General features: G+C 46.2%; 1 protein-coding gene across 3 annotated transcripts in view; it reads left to right on the top strand.

The window, feature by feature from the left end:
• Positions 1–5,753: 5,753 nt before the first annotated feature.
• The window catches only part of LOC102448373 (transient receptor potential cation channel subfamily V member 6-like), a 98,520-nt gene continuing 78,442 nt past the window's right edge, over positions 5,754–25,831 (top strand). Inside the window, exon 1 of one of the 3 annotated variants that reach the window (XM_075903100.2) lies at positions 5,754–6,312. In XM_075903100.2, coding sequence (XP_075759215.1) covers positions 6,185–6,312 — 128 coding nt within the window. In that variant the 5' untranslated portion in view covers positions 5,754–6,184. The remainder of the gene's footprint in view (positions 6,313–25,831) is intronic. The other 2 variants (XM_075903092.2, XM_075903066.2) reach the window with 2 other exon arrangements.

Raw genomic sequence — 25,831 nt, 5'->3', positions numbered from 1 at the left:
AAGGAAAATTAAATCTACTGTGATTTGATTTTCTGAGCTGGGCAGGGGGCCAGAAATGCTGGCTAGGCCAGAAATAGGCTTTTAGAGAATGAATTAGCTAATCCAGTACATCTTCTGGGAGGCTAAATAAGTACCACTTGGCTGCCATTCTCCAGACTGAACAAGATACCTCCAGAACTATTACAGAAACAATAACCACAGCCTTTTACAGCTTGATTGATGGATCCATAACTAATAGGTAGTGGGGAAGGCATTATAACAACTCATGGATCAGCACATAGGGTGACCTATAAAACACACTTACCAATAGGTTAACCAGTGCAAGATTATACTTCACCCAGGGCACTGACAGGTCAAATTTTAAACCTCTCATGTTGTGTGGCTTCTACCATGTCCCATGGGAGATCCTAGTCTCAGCTAGGGCCATTGGAACAGCTGAGAGCCTCCAAAGTCAGCCCCCCAGGGACTGGAGTAGGAGGGGATTAGGAGTAGGAGTAAGATTTCACTAGGATCTTTTCCATAGTGCTTGTGTGTAGCATAGAAGCTGCCTTCACATGAAAAATAATGCAGAACACAATTGTCAGCATATTGTTTTAAACCCACAAAAAGGTTCATGGGTGGTTAAATTTCTACTTAACCTTAACTCGCTCACCCCATCACACACAACAGGAGTTGGTGGGGCAGCTGTAGACTGAAGTACTTTTCCGATCATAATTCCGATCAAATGTTTGCACAAGTGCAACTTTAACTTCCTGATTGGGCCTCGCACCAGGAGAGAAAGTGGTTTATGATCCCAAGCACCCGTGCTCTGATTGTTTCTGTAAAAAGAAAACATAGGTCAGTTCCTAATTGCCAGCTACAGCAAGATAGAATCTGAGTTCACGAGGTTTATGCTTACAGCATTCAGCAGACTGGCTGCTGGTAGTGCCAAACCTGTCCGTAGCACAGTGCAGCAGTGCTGGTATTCCTGCTCATGCCCCAGTGCTGTGTCCTTCCTAATAACAACAGGTAGAGAATCAGGCTGTTCCCTCCTCACTCCCCCCACCACTTTTGTCATTGTGCTGGCTAAGGCACATTGTAGGTTCCCCACTCTCTAATAGTAGCCTCCCCTAACCTAATCCCTGTGCCATGGGACAGGTGTGGACACGTTCCCTTTTCTCTCTATACACTTGCATGGGCTGAAATCTAGCTCCAGTTGGCAAGGCAAAGTAGTCTGGGGCAGGGGGACAAGGAGGAAGATTAAGGATTCTTGGCCCGTAAGTCCAGGGATCCTGATCTGGGAGGAGGATTTCCAAGCCATAGAACAGGGACATCTGTGAATTTTGTTGGGGAGACCATGAAAGTTTTGCAATTGATGGGAAGTGATACTAAGGCCTCTTTTCCCTTCTCCACTCCTTACCATCCCCTACACACTTTAGGCTGTGTCTGGACTGGCATGATTTTGCAGAAATACTTTTAACGGAAAAAACTTTTCCGTTAAAAGTATTTCCGCAAAAGAGCATCTAGATTGACAAGTGCTTTTGCGCAAAAGCATCTGTGCCCAGTCTAGACACAATTTTGCACAAGAAAGCCCCGATCGTCATTTCAGCCATCGGGGCTTTTTTGCGCAAAACAGTTCTTCCCTGTCTACACGGCCCTCTTGCGAAAGTATTCTTGCGCAAGAGGGCTTTTTCCCCCGAGTGGGAGTGTGAAAGTATTGAAGCACTGATTTTGTACATTACAAAGTCAGTGCTCTTGCGCAAATTCAAGCAGCCCGTGTAGACAGCTGGCAAGGTTTTGCGGAAAAGCACTTGCTTTTGTGCAAAATCTTGCCAGTCTAGACGCACCCTTTACTGTATATGCAGAAGGAAGAGAGATTCCAGGACTCATTGAAAGGGGACTATCAATAATCCTCCAGTTGGGGATGGAGAAGAGAAGAGTATTGGAGGTCTGATGGGGGCTGGTCTTTGAGATGCACATGCTACTCCTGGGGGAATTCACCAAACAACTGAAAATTCTGCATTAAAGTTTAAAAATTCTGATCACAATATTTTAAATTTCCGCATAGCTTATTTGTCAAAATAACAGACTATAATAACTTCAGTTTGAATAATTTTGGTAATTTACCTCCAAGTACCTGTCAACCAGTATGACAACAATACAGATAACAGATAACAGGAGCAGAGAGTTAAAGAAACCCCAATGACAATACAGTTCTAATTGGGCACTGCTAGAGGGGGCTGCATAGAGTCCCCAGAGACAAGATACCTGCATTTTCTCCAGCCCAGAGCTCAGATGTGGGGCATTCCCTGCTTTACACACCCACACTCCCATTTCCCTAGTGCCCAATCATGAAGCATCCCCAGAACCCAGACACCTGCACCCTCTTTCCCCCAGAGTCCAGCTGTAGAGTGCCCCTCTGGCCCAAACATTTACACCCACAGAGCTGGTAAATGTGTGGTGTTGCACTTCCTTTCTCAGTGCCAGAGCTGGGTCTCCCAGGACCTCTCCTGTCATCAGGATCAAGCTGGGTAGCTAAAACTTGCAGTGTCTTCCTTGCAGCTGGACTTGGTACTTTGTTCATGATGAGCCTGGTTCTGCAGAGCCCAGCTGCCACTAGTGGCAGTTAGCAGCTCCAATTCTGTGGGGTAACATGGAATTCTTAAACTGAAAAAACAACAAATGGTCTGGCAGCACTTTATAGACTAACAAAACATGTAGATGGAATCATGAGCTTTCGTGGGCACAGCCCTTCTTCAGATGACCGGAGTTCTGAGTTTAGGATGTGCAGACCCAAAATAAATAGGGGAGAAGGGGGGGGGGGGGGGGGAAAAAAAGGAAGGGTACAGGAAGCAAGGCGCAAAGGATATGAAAATATCAAAGGGGGAAATAAGTAGAATTCTTAGGCTATGTCTACACAGCAGCATTATTTTGGAATAACTGACATTATTCCAAAATAACCTTGTCCATGTCTACACTACAAGCAGTTATATATTGACATAATGATGAAATAATGTTGGGCTGGAGGACTTCTTACTCTGACTCCTATAACCCTCATTTTATGAGAAGTAAGGGAAGTCAGAGGAAGAGCACTCTAACCCGGACTTCCTGATGTGTAGACAGAGCCCAAAGCTGAAATAAGCTATTTCATCTTAAGCTACACAATTGACGTAGCTCAAGTTGCACAACTTACTTTGGCTTTAGCCCTGCTGTGTAGATGTGCCCTTTGTGCCTGTGATGGGGCCGCTCCACTGCCCCGCACTCCGGCCGCGCTGTCCCCAGCGTCCTGGGGAGAAGTGGCTGCCCTGCTCCAGCCCTGACAGTGCTCCACCTGCTCCGCCGCGGCTGGGGGGCTGGGAGAGGCAGCCCTGCGCCCCGTGCCGGAGCCCTGCGGGACCCGAGGGGCAGGGGAAGACACGGCATGGGTGCACTGGCCTCTGCCGAGACCGCGCATGCCTGGGATGGCCGGCGGGGCTGGCCCGGACCAGAGGCATCCGGGAATAGGAGAGGGGGAGTGGCCAAGGACGCTGACGTGGCCCCTCCCCCCTTCATGTTGGACGTGCCGGCAGCAGGACATTTAAAAGAGGCGCCACTGCCGGGAGAAGAGGGTGCCGAGAGGAGAGCAAGGGGTGACCCTGAACCACAGAAAGCACAGGGAAGGTAGGAAGAGACCCAGGGGGGTTGGTGCGTTACAGGTCGGAACCCCCACCAACTGGAACTGGGATTCTGTCCCAGTCCTTAGGGCCCTGGGTCCGGGCTCGGAGTGAGGGAGGGCCCGAGCTCCCCTACCTTCCCCTGGTGGCTAGCCCAAAAGTCAGTCAGGAGGCGGATGATTTCAGGATGGTACGTCGTCAGACTGTCGGCGGTGTGGGTGGCAAGGAGCACACGGAGAGGGTTTGGATCGGTGTGATGCTGAGCGGGGCGTGCACTGTTGGACCCCTGGCGAGGCAGTCCACACGCCTTCTGACAGTGCCCTACAAATCCATCGATATCCACAGCACATTTGGCAGATGTGGATACCAATTTTGTATCTAGAATCCTGCAAATTTACAGATATCTGCTTTAGATCCTCAGGTATCCACTTCCACAGATGTGGATGTAGATGTGTGGCTCATTTTGGTAGATACAGATGCGGATGCTGACACAAATTTTGTATCTGCGCAGGGCTGAAGGAATTCTGAACAAATTCTGCATTGTCCAGTTATGCAGAATTTCCCCAGGGCTGTGTCTAGACTGGCCAGTTTTTCCGGAAAATCAGCTGCTTTTCCAGAAAAACTTGCCAGCTGTCTACACTGGTTGCTTGAATTTCCGCAAAAGCACTGACTTCCTACTGTAACAAATCAGTGCTTCTTGCGGAAATACTATTCTGCTCCCGTTCAGGCAAAAGTCCCTTTTGCGCAAAAGCTTTTGCGCAAAAGGGCCAGTGTAGACAGCTGAGATTTGTTTTGTGCAAAAAAGCCCCAGTCGCGAAAATGGCCATCGGGGCTTTTTTGCGGAAAAGCGCGTCTAGATTGGCCATAGCCGCTTTTCCGCAAAAAGTGCTTTTGCGCAAAAGCATCTGTGCCAATCTAGACGCTCTGTTCTGAAATGCTTTTAACGGAAAACTTTTCCGTTAAAAGCATTTCCGGAAAATCATGCCAATCTAGACGCAGCCCAGGAGTAATGTGCTGAGCCAGGCTGTTTTCAGCAGATCTTGCCAGATAAGTATTTGTTCAGTTCATTGGCTGGCCCAGTAAATCAATACTGGTAGAATCAACCGCGAACACTGAGAAATTCTGGGAAATTGAACTAGTTTAGTTTGGGGCATTTTTCCAAACACTATATTCATAAAATGGCCAGAGGAGGGCCCTGCCACATAACTTTTAGTCCAGAAGCTAGGGCACTCATCCAGTGCATGGGTGATTCAGGTTTGATTCCCCACATTCCCTTTGGCAGGTGAGCGCTCTAATCACTGCGCTATGCCTTCATTCTCACACACTTTTCTTAACTCAGTAACTACCCATTGTCTTTCATAGTGGCAATTCATAGTCATTTGTAATGATAATTATTATTGGGAGCAAAAGAGTGTGAGGATGACCCTAGTCCATGTTAGGTCACACACAGGAGGCCCAAGATTAAGTTTGTGCCAATATTTAATTATTTACGGAACAAGAGCTATTGAAAGGCACCCACCACCTCAGAACAGCTTGTGGTCAGAGAACTCTTCTGTAATTCTCTAGAGAGAGTGGAGAATTGAACCTGTATCACCCACATGCTGGATGAGTACATCCCAAACCTGCCTTCACTTTCTTCTGGTACTTCTTTTCTTGCCGGTTTGTGAATTATGTCTAAATTCCTCTTCCACAAATTTTTGGTCCATATGGTAAATTCATCTAAAAGTCACAAATAGTTTTGAGTTGACCCGAATTGCACCTTTCACCACATGAATTATTTTCTTTAAAAATGTCACCCAGCTCTAATCATTGTGACCAGCTCACCAGAGGCAGCCCATACATATAAAAACCTAGACAAAACACTGATTTATATACAATCAGTTGAAACTGTGGGATAGAACTGGAAACATCTTTGTTAACATTTTTAGGGACACATCGTCATCCTAGTCCCATCAAATGATTTTGCTGCATGTGTTTGTGGGTATGGCGGTGGTGGGAGGGACAGATTTGTTTGGAGCAGTTTTTCTGTGTGGCTAGGCTATATTTCCCATGCACTGTCTCATTTCATTCTGTCGTCTTGAACAGGGAAAGTCCCAGAGAAGCACATATGTCCTCCAAATACCAAAAGGCCCAAGCATCCTTTGCTATTGTTTAAAAAACCCTTCTTATCAGCTTTAAAATACTCAGTGGAAGTTCTTTGTAACTTAGAAGTGAGATTGCTCAACAGACATGTGGGAGTATGAGAAGCTTTGAAACAAAGCTGTGTCTCTTTAAATCAGAAGGTAACTTAGTAAAGAGGGGTGTGTTCTTGCTCTCAGCAACTTGCCAGCAAGTAGTATCTGTCTGAGACACAGCCAGGTGCCTGCCTAAGCCAAATGTTATAACCATCCACCTGTCTCCCAAACTGACATTTTCTGAAGGAAGCATCCGTCTCCCACTCAGATCACTGTGACATCCTGAACCGAGGAGGCAGAGCGCCATTCACTAAGAAACAACACAGGAAGAAGGGGATAGATCAGCAGGTCTGAGTTAGCTGAAGACAACACAGGACAATGGGAATGTTCCTGTCTGGGGATCACAGGCTGCTCCTCGGGCTTTGGAACTCTCTGTGGCATAGGTTTCAGAGTGAAAAATCCTGGGACAGACGCCTGGATGAAATCAACTTGCTGCAGCAGAAAAGGTAAGTCCCAGCCTCGCAGCTCCCTCCTACTTTTCCTTCAGTCCCTTCTCTCTTATGTCATTCCTTCTGGGGCTCTTCCTGCAGCTGGTAAATGAAGAATGGGCTTTGAGTATTTGTCTATGTCCTGGCTCTCTCCCCTCTAGACAGGCAATCCTGTCATTTCACATTAACAAGACAACTATGCAAAACACTGTCACTAGAGCCCCAAGGGAAAAGCTGGTTGTAGTTTTCACCTGCTTAGGAGGCAAAAAATTTAATCTCCAGCCAGCAGAGAAGCACTTCTGTCTTTTCCTGTGTCCCTGTCTTTAGGGCAACCATGCCACTTGAGATACTTATCAGCAGACTTTAAATAAATCTTCCTCACACAGGTGTGCACTTCGAAGTGGGACCCCTACATTGGTCCAGTCAAAGGGGGAAAATGTTGATGGGGGTCCTGTCCTATTCTGTGTCTCATGAACAGTGCTCTGCCCTTTATCAGTGTGGCATGATGGTGCCTCGGAAGAGATGGGGCAGACTCACAACTAATGCTCACCTCCTAGTGAAATATGTTGTGGCAAGGGGCACCATCACCTCTTGCCACTTTGGTCTCAGTCTCCAGAAATGCCTCTTCCTTCCCACAAGTACTCAGGAAGGAAAGGGCACTGCTCCTGGCCTGGGTCGGCCACAGAACAATAAAGAGGTCTCTGCAGTAAGACATTAGGAGCAACCCATGTCCTGAGCATACAGCTTCCTGCTACCTCATCCTCACAGACCTCCCTTTCCTAACTGGTCTGTGAAGGGCTGGCATCAAATTGTGTCCTTCAGGTTCACTTGGAAGGCTGAGTCCTAAGAATTGTGGCTTTCAGGGATGTATCCTAGTCCTCTCTCCCCTCTCGGAGTCATGGGGCTCTCACTTGACTTTAGATGTTCTTCCATCAGTGTCACTGTCAGCCTTCAGGAGTGGAGCGGCACTAGGGCTGCCCCCACAGCCGGTAACTGAGAGTGGGAGGTGCCTGGTGTGGGCCTGCTGTCCTCACAATTCAGAAGGGTCTTTCTGAGTGTGGTGGTGGTATGGCAGTGGGAGCAGAGAAAATTCTCCTCCCAGACAGAGCCCACGAACAAAGAACCTCCATAATTCTAAGCACAGTAGACAGAGAGGATTGTCCACATGCAAACCAATTAGGGAAGTCTGACTATTATGCCAGGGATTCTGGGACACAGTTGTAAGCAACAGATTAGCTATTGTGGTGCTGATTTCCTGTGGTTGGACACATTTGACCTGAGGACTACATTGATTAGCCATCCAAGATGCCGTAGCAAATCTTATGACATGCTTAATTCAATTATACCTATTTCTTGTACAAAGCTTTTTATCAGTACATCTCAAGGTGCTTTACAGAGATGGTCATTATTCCTATTTTACAGATGGGGAAGCAAGCGCAGCGACAGGAAATGATTTGCCCAATGTCACCCAGAAGGCCAGGGACAAAGACTGGCCTAGAACCCAAGTCACTGCAATCCCAGTGCTGCGTGCTACTGGCCTACCCTGCACTGTTATAGCAGGTTCCATCTGAGGATGGCTAAGCGCTTCTCAAATGTTAACGAATTAATCCTTGGATAAACATCATTATCTATATTTTGCAGATAGGGAAGCTAAAGCACAGAGAGGTTAAAGCCCAAATACTCAAAAGGTAGAGGCTCCTATTTCCACTGATTTCAATGGTAGTTAGGTGCCTAAATGCCTTTGAGAAGTTGGACTAAGTCACTTGCACAGTGACAGAGCCAAGAGAGCACCTGGAAATCTTGCTTCTGATTCCCCTGTTTTAACCACTGGACCAGAGATGGGACAACTCAGGCATGGGGGCCAGATGCAGCCCTCGGCTTGCCTGGATCTGGCCCCCAAGGCTCAGGGCTCCCCCGCCTCCAGCATTGGGGGCCTGCTTTGGCTCTCCAGCCGTCCCACTGCCCCTCACAGGGGTGGAGTACACAAAATCTATTAGTCTGGACCTCCCTAGACTCTGGTGTGGGAGGGGAAGTGGGAAGTGTCTTTCTCCTCCTCTGTTGGGGGCCACTTCTCACTTGTGTGATGTCCCTGACTGATTTTTCTGTGGGCCAGCAATCCCTGACCCAAAAAAGGTTCCCCACCCCTGCACTAAACAATGTACTTTATTGCTGATTTAATGTATTGTTAAATGAGTATAATTGTGCAATGGTGGCCAAAACCAGCAAAAATGGTTGTTAGGAAAGGGAATGAATGTCACTAAAATTATTGCATTGCTGTTATAGAAATCAATGGGCACCATCTGTTGTAATGATGCATTCAATATCAAAAAGGAGATTACAGAAAATGAAGGGGCTTGGAGGTAGATGACAAAATGATTTCAAGTCATAAAGAGACTGATAGTGAGGAGAGACTAAAAAGACTGAAATTGTCTAGTGTAACGATGAGCGGTATAAGAGGAGACCTGAAAGGGGTTTACAACACAGTGAATGGGATAGAGAAGGTAAAATGAATATTTCTGTTTACCTCTTCTCATAGTACAAGACAAAGAGATGTTCAATACAATAGAAAAGCAATACATTTAAAACTAATTAAAGGAAGTAGTTTGTTAAGCAATGCAAAATTAACTTGTGGAACTTGTTGTCAGTAGGTGTGACTAAGGTCTGGAATGTGGCATGATCCAAAAAAGGATTAGATGCATCCATGAGAATGAAAACAAGAGTTATAAATAATATGCAAAAGATACAAATCCTCATGCTTTACAAGATAAGATAGTCAGTAAGGTCCAGATCATCCAATGAGTTTTGACACCTAAGCTCATTAACTAATTTTGATGATCTGGGCATAGTTGCCTGCGATTCAGAAGAAACCTGTCCTTAGGACATGCTCTTACTGAATGGGTCTCTTCCACCTTCCTCTGACACGTGGTATTGGCCACAACCAATGACAGAATACTGGACTAGACGTACCACTGTTGTGATCCAGTATGGCAATGCCTAGGTTACCGAATCCTATCTACAGTAACGTGATAGATGAACAGCCACATGCCTGCTGTGGGATGTATATACCTCACGTTGACCTAGGGCAGTGGTCCCCAACCTGTGGAGGTTGCCGGGCGCCAGGGGGCTTGGCTGTTCGCCCGCCGGGCACCAGGGGATGGGTGCGGGGCCCCCCCATAGCCGCGTGCCCCCCCCATAGCCACGCGCCTGGGGCCGGCGCCCCCCACCCCTCCTCCAAGCGCCGCGCGCCCGGGGCCGGCCCCCCCCTTCGCCCCCCCGGGGCCGGCGCCGCCTCCAAGCGCCGCGTGCCCGGGGCCGGCGCCCCCCCCCCAAGCGCCGCGCCCCCGGGGCCGGCGCCCCCTCCCCGCCCCCAAGTGCCCAGCACTCACCATGCGTCTGGAGCTGGCTCCAGCACTGTGCATGCGCCACGTGCCCAGGGCCAGCCCAGCCCCGAGCACGTGGTGGGCGCACACGAATGCCCCCGCGGGCGCCATGGCGCCCGTGGGCACCGTGTTGGGGACCACGGACCTAGGGGAATTGGCATTTCATGTAGAACAGGCTGGTGCATTCTTCTGGATGATTGCATAGATTGGCGATTGTGGAATAGCGCACACTGGCATCCTGCCATGTTGCTGGCCTGTCAACATAGCAATGATGATTGTGAACCTCTCAGACATGATTGATGCTTAAGAGTTGTGTTTTAAGACTTCTTTATCTCAGGTTTTATTGTATAACTCAAACAGCCCATAGCCATTTTATTTTTATGAGCTAAATTCTAACCTCATTGACACTATCCAACCTCAGTGAGGTTGTATGAGTGTAAATAAGGCTAGAATTTGGCTCTGTGGCCTAAAGCCACTTCATCAGAATAAGAGCAGGGATGAATTAGATGCTGTTTTTCAGAGGAATTCACCACTCCCGGCTCCCACTAACTTCAAATGGTGTTGACAAGGTTCAGTACTTTGGCAAGTCATCAGGCACTGTGGGCTTATCTGGTGCCATCTCACCAGCACTGCTCTGGAAGAGGCCCATGCCCTATACTGATGTTAGCCTGGGGCCTTTCAAGAAGAACATCATTATGCAGGGCTACATCTAGACTGGCATGATTTTCTGCAAATGCTTTTAATGGAAGAGTTTTCCATTAAAAGCATTTGCGAAAAAGCGCATCTAGATTGGCATGGATGTTTTTCCGCAAAAGCACTTTTTGCGGAAAAGCGTCCGTGCCAATCTAGATGTGCTTTTCCACAAAAAAGTTCCGATCGCCATTTTCACGATCAGGGCTTTTTTGCGCAAAACAAATCTGAGCTGTCTACAGTGGCCCTTTTGCGCTAAAGCTTTTGCACAAAAGGACTTTTGCCCGAACGGGAGCAGCATATTTTTTACATGAGATCGTCAGTGTTCTTGCGGAAATTCAAGCGGCCAGTGTAAACAGCTGGCAAGTTTTTCCGCAAAAGTGGCTGCTTTTGCGGAAAAACTTGCTAGTCTAGACACAGCACAGGTGTATACAAGACCCTGTCTGTTGGTGGCAAAGATCTATTTTAAAAAAAATCATAGACATTAGATTTGAAAATATCATAATCTTACAGTCCATCAACCTGCCAGTGCTGGAGTGTTCTCAATAGTACACTTCTCAAAGCATTCAGCACATCTGATGATTAATACTGAGATTTATTAGGCTGTTGAATTTATTAGGCAGTCTTCTGATTGGAGTGGTAGAAGGCCTTTCTCTTGAGTCCTTTTAAATTGGAATGTATTATATGCTGCCATCCAGTTGTAATGTATTATAAAGGGTAGTCCTGAACTAGTCTGGTGAGGAAAGAACAAGATGTACCTCAGTGGGAATTAGAGAATGGACTGTTAGTGCTATTTTTGTAATGTTCCTTTTTATACTTTTTCCTCCTGGAAATTATTTTCAAATGGGATGCATATGAAGTAATAAATGAAGGTCACACTGGTGTTAAGTTAGGTATGCATCTACTCTGAGGAATGTACTGATTTCTAACCGAGCCCAAGTTGCATGATATCTGCTAATGATGAGTAAGTAGCTAAAGTTCAATTTTTTTAGGAGGAGCTCCCCAAAGTTTGAATGTTTGGCTTAGCTTTCTTGGAGTTGCAATTCTGACTGGAAAATGTCAGGTGAGAACAACCTTACCTTCAAGAATTCAAGAGAGGCAGTGATGCCTAGTACTTAGTGCAGGAATTGACACTCAGGAGTCCTGCATCCTTTTTTCCCCATTCTTTCACTGTCTGTGAAAATTTCAGCTCACCTTTGCATCTGTGTCTCAGTTTCCCCATCTGTATAGTGACAGTAATAGCAACGCCATTATTGTAAAGTGCTTGTAATCCCCAGGAATGTCAGCATGTCACTTCCCTCTTATTGTTAGATAGTTAACAGTTTGTTTTCGGTTGGTGTGACAGTGGGGATTGTATTCACTCTGTTCACTTGTCATTGTGTATGTGATTCCTACTGTCCTGTGCGGCTCTGTTGTAACTGTGTGCGCCTCAGTTTCCCTGGGCACTGCACCCATAGCAAGCTGGGGATGGGAGTTTTGGGTATAACTCTGAGTCCCAGCTTGGCACATACACAACAATAGCTCAGGCTCTCTTGTAACCTGAGCTTAGGTGGGGTGGGGTATGTGCAACCAGATAACACCTTTTAGCCTGGAAGCTGGACAAAGGAGGAGGCAGGGCTGCCTGGAGGGCAGGGACCCCTTGTGGAGTGTGTGAGGGAGCCTCAGCTACCTTAGGATGCAGAGAAGGGGCCCAGGGCCCTAGCTCTGGGCCCCCCACTCCCAAAAATGGATTGTATTGACTGCTCCTGGTACCTTCAATTTAACTTTGTTTTCTAAACTGAGTTAGTGCTTACTGTCAAATCTCCTGAATCTGTGTATGTGCACAGTAGATAGCACTTGTCATCCAAAGATCTCAACGCAATTTACAAACACTAGCAAAGTACATTTTGCAACAATTATTTCCATTTTACAATATAGAAATAGAGCCACGGTGAGGCTAAGGCCTACATTTTCATACATGTTTGCTAACTTTGGCAGCCGGAGTAGCAATTAAGGGTCAGATTTTAATACATGTCTGATAATTATCCAACCTTCAAAAGAAAGACAGGTGGCAGTGGAATGGTCTGCTGAAATGGGGACAATATTGGACATGCACTACACAAGGAGGGGCACAGTCAGTGATTCATGGATTACAAAACCAAAAAGGAATCTAGATTATGATTGTCTAATCTGATTTTGGCTATGTCTAGACTACCCCTCTTGCACAAGAAAATATGTAAGTGAGGTGAAGTGGTGAATATTGCTGTGTCTCATTTGCTTGCTTAACAAGCCACCATTTTTGCGCAAAAAACCCCTCTTGCTCAAGAGCTGTTCTGATGCTTTTTTTCCAGGAAGAACAGCTCTTGCACAAGAAGGGGGTTTTGTGCAAAAATGGCAGCTCATTAAGTATGCAAATGAGACATGGCGATATTCACCTCCTCACCTCATTTGCATATTTACTTGCACAAGAGGGGGCAGTCTAGAAGTAGCCCTCCTGTCTAACGCGGACTATAAAACTGCCCCCAAATAATTCCTAGAGCAGAACTTTAGAAGAAAACATTTAGAAGTTGATTTAAAAGTTGAAAGTGAAGATTCTAATAGTTACTCTTGCTTTTAATAAATTACACTTTATTTCCAGTCTGAATGTTTAAATTTCAACTGCCAAACACTGGATCATGTTATTCCTTTCTCTGCTTGACTGAAGAGCCCATTATAAATATTTGTCCCCATATAGATCTGTAGCCTGCAATCAAGTCGTCTCTTAAATTTGTTTGTGAAGCTAAATCATGTGAGCTCTTTTGAGTGTTATAAGGCAGGTTTTTCCATCCCTTATTCATTGTTGTGACTTATGTTTGAGCCCTCTGTAATTTATCTGCATCCATCTTGATCTATAGGTACCAGAACTGGACACAACATTCCAGCAGCCAATGTACCAGTGCCAAATATAGAGATAACTATTACCCTACTCAAGATTCCCCTTTAAATGCAACCCAGGATCACATTATCTCTTTTGGCCATGGCATCACACCAGGAGCTCATATTCAACTGATTATCTACCCCATTCCCCAAATCTTTTTCATAGTCACTGCTTCCCAGCAGAGTCCCTGGTTCTGCAATTATGGCCTACATTTCTTTGTTCCTAGGGGTATACATTTAGATTTATTGGTATTAAAACACATACTGGTTGTATGCCTCTAGTTTACCAAGTGATCCAGATTGCTGTGAATCACTGGCTTGTCCTTGTTCATTATTTACCGCTACAATAAATTTTGCACTTAACAAAAATTTGAGATGGTTTTATGTTTTCTTTGTGAGCATAGATAAAATGTTAAATGACATTGGGCCAAAACCAATCCCTATGGGACTCCCTTGGAAACATACCCACTTGATGACAATTAGCAGTTTGCACTTAGCTTTTCATGCATTTAATGAGTGCCATGTTAATTTTATAAAATTATAGTTTTTTAAATCAGAATGTCAAAGTATCAAGTTAAATGCCTTAAAGAAACCTAATTAAATTAAATCAATATTATCTCTTTCAACAAAACCTGTAATCTTATAAAAGAAATTAAGTTAGAAATCTGTTTTCCAAAATCCCATATTTACTGCTGATTCAAAAAGGCCTGGGGCTTGCAGCCACCACTGCCACTACTAGGGTTGCCAGGTGTCCGGTATTGACTTGGACAGTCTGGTATTTTCACTTCCTATCCGGTAAAAAAAATACTGGACACCTAAAATGTCTGGTATTTTCTGATTTTTTTCCCTGCTAGGAGGTGAAAATACCAGACACCTGGCAACCCTACACACACTCAGCAACTAGGCCCAGCCCCCGCCTCTCCTCCCGGGTTCCCGGACCCACTGCTTACCTGGTTCTGCAGGGAAGCTGCCTTCAGGCTCAGATCAAGAAAACAAGATGGCCACCAGCAAAAATCCCAAAGACTTTTCTTAAAGGGGCCATGCTGTTTAATGCTGTTTTATTAATAACTCTCAGGGTCCTTTGGGGAGGGACGGGGGGTTCAGTATTTTTGGTTAAACCATCTGGAAACCCTAGCCACTACTGCTACTGTGGCAGTAGCCTGAGCCCGCACACCATGCTCTGGGCATCCTTAAGGACTAGCGTAGGAGGGAGCATGGTGTGACCTTGGTGGGGCTGATGGCTGGCTATCCCAGCTTTATTCCTTTCATCCAAGGCCCCACCCCTTCTAGGAGCATGGAGCCACTTTTCCATCTTGTCCAGGGGCCTGGTGGCTCTGTCTACCCCTCTGATTACAGTAGAACTTCAGAGTTATGAACACCAAAGTTATAAACAGACTGGTCAACCACACATCACATTTGGAACCAGGAGTAAGCTATCAGGGAACACAGGCCCAAAAAAACAACATAAAAATACACAAAAAACAAAAGTACAGTACTGTGTTAAATGTAAACTGCTAAAAAAAGTTGAAAGTTTAATATTTGACAAGGTAAGCAAACGGTTTCTGTGATTGTTTCATTTTAATTAAGTTGATGAACAAATTTTTTCTTTCAGTCTTCTGGAACTTGCCCAGTGTTCTGAGACTTATAGAAAATCTACATTAGTAGCCAGTGAGCTCCTCAGCCAGATCTTTTAAAACTGTTGGATGCCAATTATCTGGACCAGCTGATTGTAAAATGTCTAACATTAGCAGCATCTGTGTAACATCTTCCACAGTTACCAGTGGAATGGAAAGAGTTATCACCATATAATAAAATTGTCATCTGTACTTCCCCAAATACAGAATAGAAATATTTATTGAACACTTCAGCCTTTTTAGCATTAGTATAGCTAATTCTACTATTTCTAGTTAGTAATGGACTAGTACCAGTGCCATGATTGTTTTTGTTTCTAACATTTTTTTAAAAAGTCCTTTTTGTCCTTACTGCTTTTGTACATAAATTTTCTGTGAGATGCTTTGCTTCCCTTATCAATTTTCTACAATATCTAACTTCTGATTTATATTCATTACTATCATCTTCCCCTTTCTTCAGTTTGTTATGTATTATTTTTATAGCAGCCTTCACACCCTTCTAAACAAGATTGCTTTTTAATCAGCATGGCTTTCTTCCTTACTAGTGGGATTGTGGCTTTTGAGCATCTAATAAGGTGATTACTTCCCATTATCATTACATTTTTCTGATTTAATTCTTCCTCCCAAATGATTTAGCTCATACAGTATTTGTTTTCAGCTTTGTGGAAGTGGCCCTATTAAAATACTGAGTGTATATATATTACTAGTCAGGACTTATTCTGCTTGCACATTACCAGCTGTGTCTAGACTGGCCAGTTTTTCCAGAAAATCAGCCGCTTTAAAAAAAAACTTGCCAGCTGTCTACACTGGCCGCTTGAATTTCCGCAAAAGCACTGACTTCCTACTGTAAGAAATCAGTGCTTTTTGCGGAAATACTATGCTGCTCCCGTTCGGGCAAAAGTCCCTTTTGCACAAAACTTTTGCGCAGAAGGGCCAGTGTAGACAGCTGAGATTTGTTTTGCGCCAAAGTGCATCTAGATTTTGCAGAAAAGGGACCGTGGCCAAAGTGCTTTTGTGGAAAAGTGTCCGTGCCAATCTAGACGCTCTTTTCCAAAAATGCTTTCAACGGAAAACTTTTCCATTAAAAGCATTTCCAGAAAGTCATGCCAGTCTAGACATAGCCCTTAGGTATAAACACCATATTGTACGTCTACACGAGCTCGTTAGTTCGAGCTAGGCAGGGTAATGAGGGCAAGCGGAGTTGCAAATGAAGCCCAGGATTTAAATATTCCGGGTTTCATTTGCATGTTCCCGGACACCGCCATTTTTAAATTCCCCCTTTGTCTGAACTCTGTGACCCAGCTACACATGGCACGGAGTAGGTAGTTTGAATTAAAGATCCTAATTCGAACTACCGTTACTCCTTGTGGAATGATATTTAAATCCCAGGCTTCATTTGCAACTCCACGTGCCCTCATTACCCTACCTAGCTCCAACTAACGAGCTAGTGTAGACGTACCCTTAGATAGTAACAAGATTTCCAGCAAGGATATATAAGAGTTCAGAGCAATGGGCTAACCCAGGAGTGCTGAATCTTAAATTCTGTTTCCAGCCCTGCCAGTGAATTAGTTAATAACCTTGGCCAGGCCACTTAATCTCTCTGATTCGTTTCCCTCTCAGTAAAATGGAGATACTACTACTCAGAGTGTTGTGACACCCAGTTTGACTCTAGAAATTTCCAGGGACACCCAGTTTGACTCTAGAAATTTCCAGAAGATCCTTGGATGTAGAGTGCTGTATAAAGATGAAATATTACTTTTATGACTTTTTGCTCATGGTCCCTCCTTTAGTATGGTGTTATAAAAATACCTAAATTATTTTACTACATCATTCAGCAAGAGACTTTTCAAACCACCAGGTTTACATTCAAATCTGAATCTAAAAATTTGACGCTTGGGGGAGAATTTGCATAATGGACTGGTCAGATCAGTGGAGGATTTAGAATTAGTGGGGACTTGTGCTCTGCTTCCTTTTTGCTCTTCACCCTGGGGACCCAGTCAAGAAAAAGAACATTCTCTTATCACCTCTTCCATCCCCATTTTTCATTATTTTTTCCTTCCTCCTATATCATAATAGGAAGTACATTAAAAAACCTTCATTGTTTCCGTAGGTTTTTTTACCCTCCATTGGCCACTTAAAAACAGTTTAGGGTCTTGGTAGACTACTAAATGATCTTTCCAAATGGTTGTACTAACTATTGTAAAGTGTTTTGGATTAGAGTCCTTTTTAATAAGAAAAACTTAATAGCCTTTCTTCAATCCACCTGAATGGAGTTCTTGGACCACAATTTGAGAACTTTGGATCTAGAAAACAGCTTGGCTATGTTGTCTACTCTGGCAGGTTCTTGCACAAAAACCTACAGAGTCCACACTGCCCGCCCACTCTTGTGCAAGAAAATTAACAGTAGGGCATCAGAAGACAGGGCTTCTTGAGCAAGAGCTACAGTCGTTTCTAACAAGTATAAGCCCTCTTGCACAAGAGGGCAGTGTGGATGCACAGCAGGGGCTCCTCACACAAAAAAGCCTTATGGCTAAAATGGCCATCAGAGCTTTCTTGTGCAAGAGAATGTCCACACTGCCATGGATGGTCTTTTGCAAAAGCACATGGCAGTGTGGATGTGTTCTTGCACAAGAGTTCTTGCACAAGAACTCTTGTGCAAGATGTTCTTGTGCAAGAACCGGCCAGTGTAGACATAGACCTTGTATTTGCATGCGCTCATGTGAATAATGTGTAAAAATTAAAAAAAGGATGATGTGCATCAATTAGAACAACATGTATGAGAATTGTCTTTGAACGAATAAGCAATTGTTCAAAATCACAATCTCTGATCTCACTGGCCAATTGCAGGCTCTCAGCTGGTCCCTTGCCTCAGGAGCAACCTGCATTCTGGTTACTGACTACTTACACATCACCAGCCAGTGGGGTATAATCAGCTGCCTATATCCCTAGGCCACCTCCCTCATAGCCCTAGCACCGCCTTATCCCTTCCAGCAAGGCCCACAGCCTAGCAATGGTCAGCCAAGGGCCCCGTTAGCCCAGCTTACCTCCTCAGCACTGGTCTAACTAGGTACTTCTGTGGCAGTCCACCCTTCCCCCTTGAATAGCAGAAGAGAATAATCTCTGCTCAGCAGCCCCTTATAACTGGGCTGCTTCCACAAGCCTTCCCCTGATTGGCTCCTAATGAGCGCTCTTCTCATTGGCTAGGATTTCTGTGCAGCCTCTGGAAGGCTTCTTTTCCCCTCATTACCTTGTGTGGGGTAATTATTCCACTGCACCACCCCTCACAGCTCACTCCCGCTGCCCCTTCTGCTGTTTTGGGCTCATCCCCACAGCCCCTTATAGTCCACTCTGCCCCTCCCTTCTGAGGGCCCAGTGGACATTGCCCTGACCCAGGATTATATAGGAGGCAGCTTGAAAGCGAGCCCTTGGGCATCTGTGCTCCTTGGTGCAACAGGAGTAAAATTTCCACTGCCGCCACTTTTGAAATGCCAGAAGCAAGGAGAGGGTGACGGTCACTGCCCTGTGCAAGCACTGACTCACTGACCAAGAGGAACCAGGCATCACCTGGGCTGGGAAAAGCCAGAGTTAAGCACAAAAAGGGGCAGCCCCAGCCCAAGCTGAACTACTCCAGGCTCCTGCCCGAGCCGGCCTCTCCCTGGCTGGCTCTTCTTTCTGGGGTCCTGAAACATCTCTAGCTGACCCTTCACTTTCTGTGTGAGGAAAAGTCCATTAAGTCAAGTTCAGACAGGGCAGGCATGTTCTAGTGTCTATGAGCTAAATGTTCCTTAATGGGCCATTCAACTTCATTATCAACTTGTTCCTTGCCCTCATGTGCACACTAAACACCTTGTGGGCATTACCACAAGAACAACCATTAGGACATACAGCACAAAGCCGGGAAATGAGGCATTTGTTTTCATTGCTTTTCCGCCCTGCCACTGGGGGCTGAGTGTAACAGCACTGTTTGTTTCATGGTAAATCCACCCCTGGTTCAGATTCAGCCCATTTCTATTTATAATGGATGAACTCAAAGGTGCAGAAGCCTTATAGGCTATTTGGTCCATTCAGTTTGCTGCCCCCCTCGCAGTTTCCTCAGAGCTAATACAAGGTAGTGTTCCCAAGGCTTTGCCTAGACTAGAGAGAAAAGATGGTTTAGTGCAGTGGTCCCCAACCTTTTGGGGCTGCCAGGCGCATGGGGGCAGGGCCACTCACGCGCCGGGCACCCGGGGGCGGGGCCGCATGGACACCCAGGGGTAGAGCCACCCATACGCCGCGTGCCCGGTGCCAGCGCCACCCATGCGCTGCACTCCCGGGGCTGGTGCTGCTCCTGTGCCATACACCCAGGGGTGGGGCTTCCTATATGCCATGCGCTTGGGGCTGGAACAGCCCATGCCCTGCATGCCCAGGGCTGGTGCCGCTCCTGTGTCGCATGCCTAGGAGCTGCCGCTCCTGTGTCGCATGCCCAGTGTGTCTGGGGCCGGCGCCGCTCCTGTGCCGCGTGCCCAGGAGCGGCAACACCCATACGCCACGTGCCTGGGGCCGGCACAGCCCATGCGCCGCGCACACAGGGATGGGGCTGCCCATGTGCTGTGCACCCAGGGCCAGTGCCACGCCTCTGCTGCACGCCCAAGGGCCAGCACCACCTATATGACGCGCACCTGGGGCTGGCACAGCCCTTGTGCCGTGCACCTGGGGGAGGGGCTGCCCATACGCTGCGCACCCAGGGGCCAGCACTGCCCATGCGCCACGTGCCCGGGGGTGGGGCTGGCCCTGATCACTTGGTGGGTGCACAGAAATGGTCTGGTGGGCGCCATGGCACCCGCGGGCACCACGTTGGGGACCACTGGTTTAGTGGTTATGGTGCTAGTTCAGTCCTCGCAAGCCTCAGATTCAATCCCCTTGCCCAACCAGGCCTCTTGTAAGACCCTAGGCCTGTCTTCTCCGTGCCTGAGTTCCTCCTCAGGGCAGAGGTATGAGGAGACAGTGGTAATGGGGGCCATGTAAGTATCTCACATAAATAACGGTAGGTTGTCTCAAGTAATGGGACATCCACCATTCATTCCCCTGGACGTGCTACTATGAGATTAAATAGCCCCTGGTTTAAAACTCTTTTTCTGATCTCTTCTAGAAATTTTCAAGTAACTCCAAATCCTGCAAAGGTTGGTTGGGGTATGCTGACTTTTTGGATTGCTGGTAAAAATCACAAAGGACACTTGAAGCAGGTGGTTTTCATATCAGCAGGGCTGTGTCTAGACTGCATCCCTTTTCCGTAAAATGGATGCAAATTAGACACATCGCAATTGCAAATGAAGCGGGGATTTAAATCCCCCCCCCCCGCTTCATTTGCATAAAAATGGCTGCCGCTTTTTTCCGGCTCAGAGCTTTGCTGGAAAAAAGCGTCAGTCTAGACGCGGATCTTTTGGGAAATAAAGCCTTTTCCGAAAGATCCCTTATTCCTTATTTTAAGAGGAATAAGGGATCTTTTGGAAAAGGCTTTATTTTCCAAAAGATCCGCGTCTAGACTGGCGATTGTTTCCAGCAAAGCTCCGACGCGGAAAAAAACGGCAGCCATCTTTATGCAAATGAAGCGGGGGGGGTTAAATCCCCGCTTCATTTGCAATTGCGATGTGTCTACTTTGCATCCCTTTTATGGAAAAGGGATGCAGTCTAGACACAGCGGAGATGTGTGAAGAGGTTAGTGGGATGGAATTTGGCACTGTCATCTTTTTGTTTATGCTGTGTTACCAGCTTTTGTGACGTTAGTGTGCATTTCACAATATTTGGTGTTTTTCAAGTCCCAGCTGCTGGAGTCGTACGGATACATTAAGAATCTCAGCTTTCATTTAGAAACAAAAGAAAAATTTGGAAATGGGAACTGAGTGCATTCTAACAGTTCAAAAAGCAGAAAGTAAATAAAAGTGTGTATTATTTTAAAGCCAATCTCATTATTTTTCAGCCATACTATTGATTTCTGAATGACTGAGGCTGGTAACTGCTTATGGCTCCATTCTGCAGGTGAGGACATTGAAAAAGCAACATGAGGACACTGGCAGGTGTATTGTGCATTCTACTTTGTTATTCAGGAGTCAGTAAGGTGAAGTCTACATGGAGAAATGATCAGAATAGCTATTGCAGAATAAGCTATTTGAATTTTGCAGTTGCTAATCTAGTCAGTTGCCCATTAGACAAGCCTTATGTTGTGTGGGAGTATTGTACTCTGGTATCCTTGGTGGTGTGCCAACTGAATTACAAGAGCACATTCAGAATGAACTGCAGCAAGTCAGTTGAAAGGTGTTAGCATAGCAAGAAGTGGCTTGTGGTGGCCAGACACATTAATGCTGAAATGAATGTAGGGAGTTCTTAGCTTGTGCAGGCTATGCCTGCACCCGAATGCTTGGTTTACTGTTAGATAGATCTTGGCAGAGAATCCAGATGGACTTTGCAGAACCATTTCACAAAGAAGTGTTCCTTGTTGTAAATTATGGCTTTGCTTTGCTGCTCTATGCAGTCATTCGGATTATGAAATTAGCTAGTGCTCTTGCTTCTGTACAAGCCTTCAGGGAATTCTTTCTTCATTGGGCACTAACAGAACAGTTATAGTGATCTGCTTTTCCTGCAGCAGAAATTTGGGAGAAAAAATCTCTAAACTACCATGAACGCAGCATATCTGTTCCACACTCCATTGTGGGTTATCCCAAAACTTGCATCTTTTTAACCTAATGATTTCTGAAGATTAAGCTCAACAATACCCTCTGCAACACAGATTTCAGTCTTACTTTTTTTTAATCATATGGTCCTTCTGCCTGGGGCTGTGACCCCCAGGAGGCTCACAAATAGGCATCAGTAGATTGTGAATACTTGTCTTGCTCATATTTCTAAATAAAAGGGGATCCCATCTGGTTCCCATCTAGGTTGGATGGAAAAAGTGGGATCCTAGAATGTGCTCACTGTGCTACTTTTCAGTGTGGTGGTGTAACAGCAATGCAAAGATTGACTTGGTCAAAGTGCCTGGCCAGGAACTTCCTGGTCTAGGAGAAGCTAAATTGGTGGCACATAAGGCCCAGGTTAGCTTTTTGACTAGGTTTTAGGGCTCAGTGGCTCAGCTCTAGAATGCTCTAATACAGAAGTAAACAGAGGCTGCTGGATTCCAGTTTCAAGCTACAAAGATCAGTTTAGGCATGATACTTTTCCCAAGAAAATATTTGAACAGCAACAGCAGAAAGGTTGCAGCCATTTTTGCTTTTACTGGCTCCCCATGGCTAGTCAGAGGAATGTAAAAGAGTGATAATAGCAAGGAAACATGGAGCACAATACCTGGACTCTTTCTTGCTGCCATGGCTAGGTGAGGTATAGGGTTGCCAGATGGCTGAAACAAAAATACTGAACCACCCCCCCTCCCCAAAAAAACCCCACCGGGAAAACATTTTGTTGAAGGGGAAAAAAAAGAGGGGTAGGAACCAAAGTTGTTGAGTTAAAAAAAAAAAGGCTCCAAGAACCTGCTAGGGATTACCAGGTAGTCATTTAAAAAAAACACACACACAAAAACGGACATGCTTTCATGGGGGGGAGGGACAAGCTGGGAGGGGGCGGGGCTGGCCGAGAGTAAGGGGGGGCAGGAAGCACAGCTGGGGGGGGTTCAGCGGCGCTGGCCGGGGAGATCAGGAAGAGGAACCGGCCGGCGGGAAGCAGAGCTGGGGGCGGTGCAGGAGGCTGACCGGGGAAGATCAGGAGGGGAAGTGGGAGAGAACCGACCAGCCGGGAAGGGGGGGGGGGAGCAAATCGGCCGGTGGGAAGCGGGACTGACCTGGGCACTTGCTGCCTGTCCTGCGCAGGCTCCTGGCGACGCAAGAGCGAGGAGGAAGCTTCCACTCCTCCTCACACTCAACCGACTGAGGGCTCAAGGCGCAATCGCGGCCCCACCTCCCAGCTGGGACTCCCAGTCACTCTCCCCACCCCCGCCAGGCTTCCGTCCAGTGCACAGCCAGAAAAATCAGAAAATACCGGACATTGCACATGTCTGGTATTTTCTGATTTTTTTTACTGGCCAAAGCGTGCAAATACCGGACTGTCCGGTCCAATACCGGACTCCTGGCAACCCTAGCACTGAGGACTGGGAGGAGAGGGTAGGAGCAGCCTTTCCCCGCATATATCACAATAGCAGGGGTGTCCCTGGGAAAAAAGAGTTGCAAAGAACACAGTAGTGGCACTTATATGTTGTTTTAAATCTGGGATCCTAAAGTGCTTTACATGGCACATAATTATTCCCATTTGGTAAAGGGAAACACAAAGCCATTAGAGCTTGCCACAAAAACCCAGGTTTCCAGAATTAGTCCAGTGCCCTTCTCCCTGCATTATGGTGCCAAAACTCCGGGGCAGAGACTGAGGGCCAAAAGGGCAATGTGAGACTCCTCAATTGGCCCAGCAGGTGTTTGATGTGGCTGCTCTGGCCCATTCCAGGGTATTTGATAAACTGCTAACCTCTTTGAGCAGCACTCTAATGGCAGAGTGGCATATGCATGAAACCCAACACAAATGAACTTGGGGCCCTGGCAAAGATGCTGTATTGTGGGGGTGGTGTCAATGGTGAGGAACAAAACAACAAACACCCACCCCTCTGCTGCTTTATCATGCTGGGATCACTTTGTTATGACTCTGAGTCATGCATAGCTATAAAAATGAAAGGGGGGGAACTGCTCCAAAAGAAATGTTAAACTGAGCTCTTTCACCCAGGACTTTTCAAACAACAGAACAACCACAGAGTTCAGAAGAGCCAGTTCTGATGAAAACTCATGAACCTGTTTCAAAGCGATGCATGCATTTTTCAGTACAATTGCTAATACCGATTCTGGGAGTTGGGCATACGGTCTGAAAGCAAGCAAGCAGGGTTGTTTTCTAGACAGTGCAGTTTAGTTCAAATAGCACAGGGTAGGGAATTCCTTAATTCTAATCCCAGTTTTGCAACTGATTCAATCACTGTGAGACCTTGGGTGTGTCAGGCCACTATATGTGGTGGTATTATACTTCTTTCAAACCCAAATGCCTCAGTTTCCCCCTCTGTAAAAGAGGTATGATATTTACTTTATGAGGATTAAACAACATAAGGTTGTAGAGCCTTTTGGACCTGTCAGGCACCATTGTTGGATTATGGTTCTGGCAAACACAAATGAACATGGCAGAATCCAGGGGAATCTGAGATTTATCTGGGCTTGCAATGAAATCTGAATGTAGAAAAAGCAGGTTCACTTCAATCTGAAGATATTTGAATATTGGAGGCTGTGCATCAGTTCTGCTGAAAACACTTTAAACCCAGTTGAAGCAGAACCTGAAGAATTCCTGCAACCTTGGCATGACCAGCTCTTACTGAACATGAATCATTTGAGGCATGACCAAATGCTGCATGTGAACTAGGTTTCCACCTAAAGTAAATAAAGCAACAGGTGAAACAGATTTGTTATAAGTACTGGAGCTTGGGGCCACAGTTTTCCTGCCAGTGGTAACAGGGTAAGCGCATGCGGCAAAATTTCTGAGAAAGAGAAGACAAAGACTTGTAATATGATTTTTACCATAGATACTATGTCAGTGGCACAGAGACTTTGCTGGCTACCGCTGTTTTTACGAAGCTGAGGTTCCATGGCATGTAATGTCTCACTGGAACTAGCATGCTACAATGCTCATAGTTTACAGAAGGAACTGATAGTAGCGTCATGCGCCCACTTCCTAATCATTTTCATTGGCTTCCACTGGACTCGCTCCAATTTCTCCACATCCTTTCTGTAGCGGGGGGACCCAGAACTGGACACAATATTCCAGATGTGGCCTCACCAGTGCTGAATAAAGGGGAATAATCACTTTTCCCAGTCTGCTGGCAGTACTCCTACAAATGCAATCTAATATGCCATTAGCCTTCTTGGCTACAAGGGCACACTGTTGACTCATCTCCAGCTTCTCATCCATTGTAATTCCCAGGTCCTTTTCTGCAGAACTGCTGCTTAGCCAGTCAGTCCTTAGCCTGTAGCAGTGCTTGGGATTCTTCCATCCTGAGTTCAGAACTCTGCACTTGTCCTTGTTGAACCTCATCAGATTTCTTTTGGCCCAATCCTCCAATTTCTCTAGGGGTATGTCTACACTACCCCGCTAGTTCGAACTAGCGGGGTAATGTATGCATACCGCACTTGCTAATGAAGCCCGGGATTTGAATTTCCCGGGCTTCATTAGCATAAGCGGGGAGCCGCCATTTTTAAATCCCCGCTGCTTCGAACCCCGTGTAGCGCGGCTACACGGGGCTCGAACTAGGTAGTTCGGACTAGGGTCCTATTCCGAACTACCGGTACTCCTCGTGAAACGAGGTGTACCGGTAGTTCGGAATAGGCACCCTAGTCCGAACTACCTAGTTCGAGCCCCGTGTAGCCGCGCTACACGGGGTTCGAAGCAGCGGGGATTTAAAAATGGCGGCTCCCCGCTTATGCTAATGAAGCCCGGGAAATTCAAATCCCGGGCTTCATTAGCAAGTGCGGTATGCATACATTACCCCGCTAGTTCGAACTAGCGGGGTAGTGTAGACATACCCTAGGTCACTTTGGACACTATCCTGACCTCCAATGTATCTACCTCTCCCCCTATTTTAGTGTCATCCGCAAACCTGCCGAGGATGCAATCCATCCCCTTAACCTGCATCCTACTTCAGAAGACATTCAAATCTGCACTTGAAAGGGAATCCTCTGAACTGGCATTCATGCTAAAATTCGACACCCTCCGCACCGGACTTAATAAAGACCCCAACTATCTTACACATTACAAAGATAGCTTCCCCAATTATCACCTCTAATACTATTAACTCACAGACATTTCCCCTTCCCCACCTCTAATATCATTAACTCACTGGCATTCACCTTCCTTTCCCCCCCCCCCACCCCCCCACATCCCCCTTCTGTTCTGTAATGT

The sequence above is a fragment of the Pelodiscus sinensis genome, chromosome 1 (genome assembly GCF_052426305.1).
Source record: "Pelodiscus sinensis isolate ZL-2025 chromosome 1, ASM5242630v1, whole genome shotgun sequence".
NCBI classification, from domain to species: Eukaryota; Metazoa; Chordata; order Testudines; family Trionychidae; genus Pelodiscus; species Pelodiscus sinensis.
The sequence above is the reverse complement of the archived record's forward strand: the minus strand, read 5'-3'. Positions and strand labels throughout refer to the sequence as shown.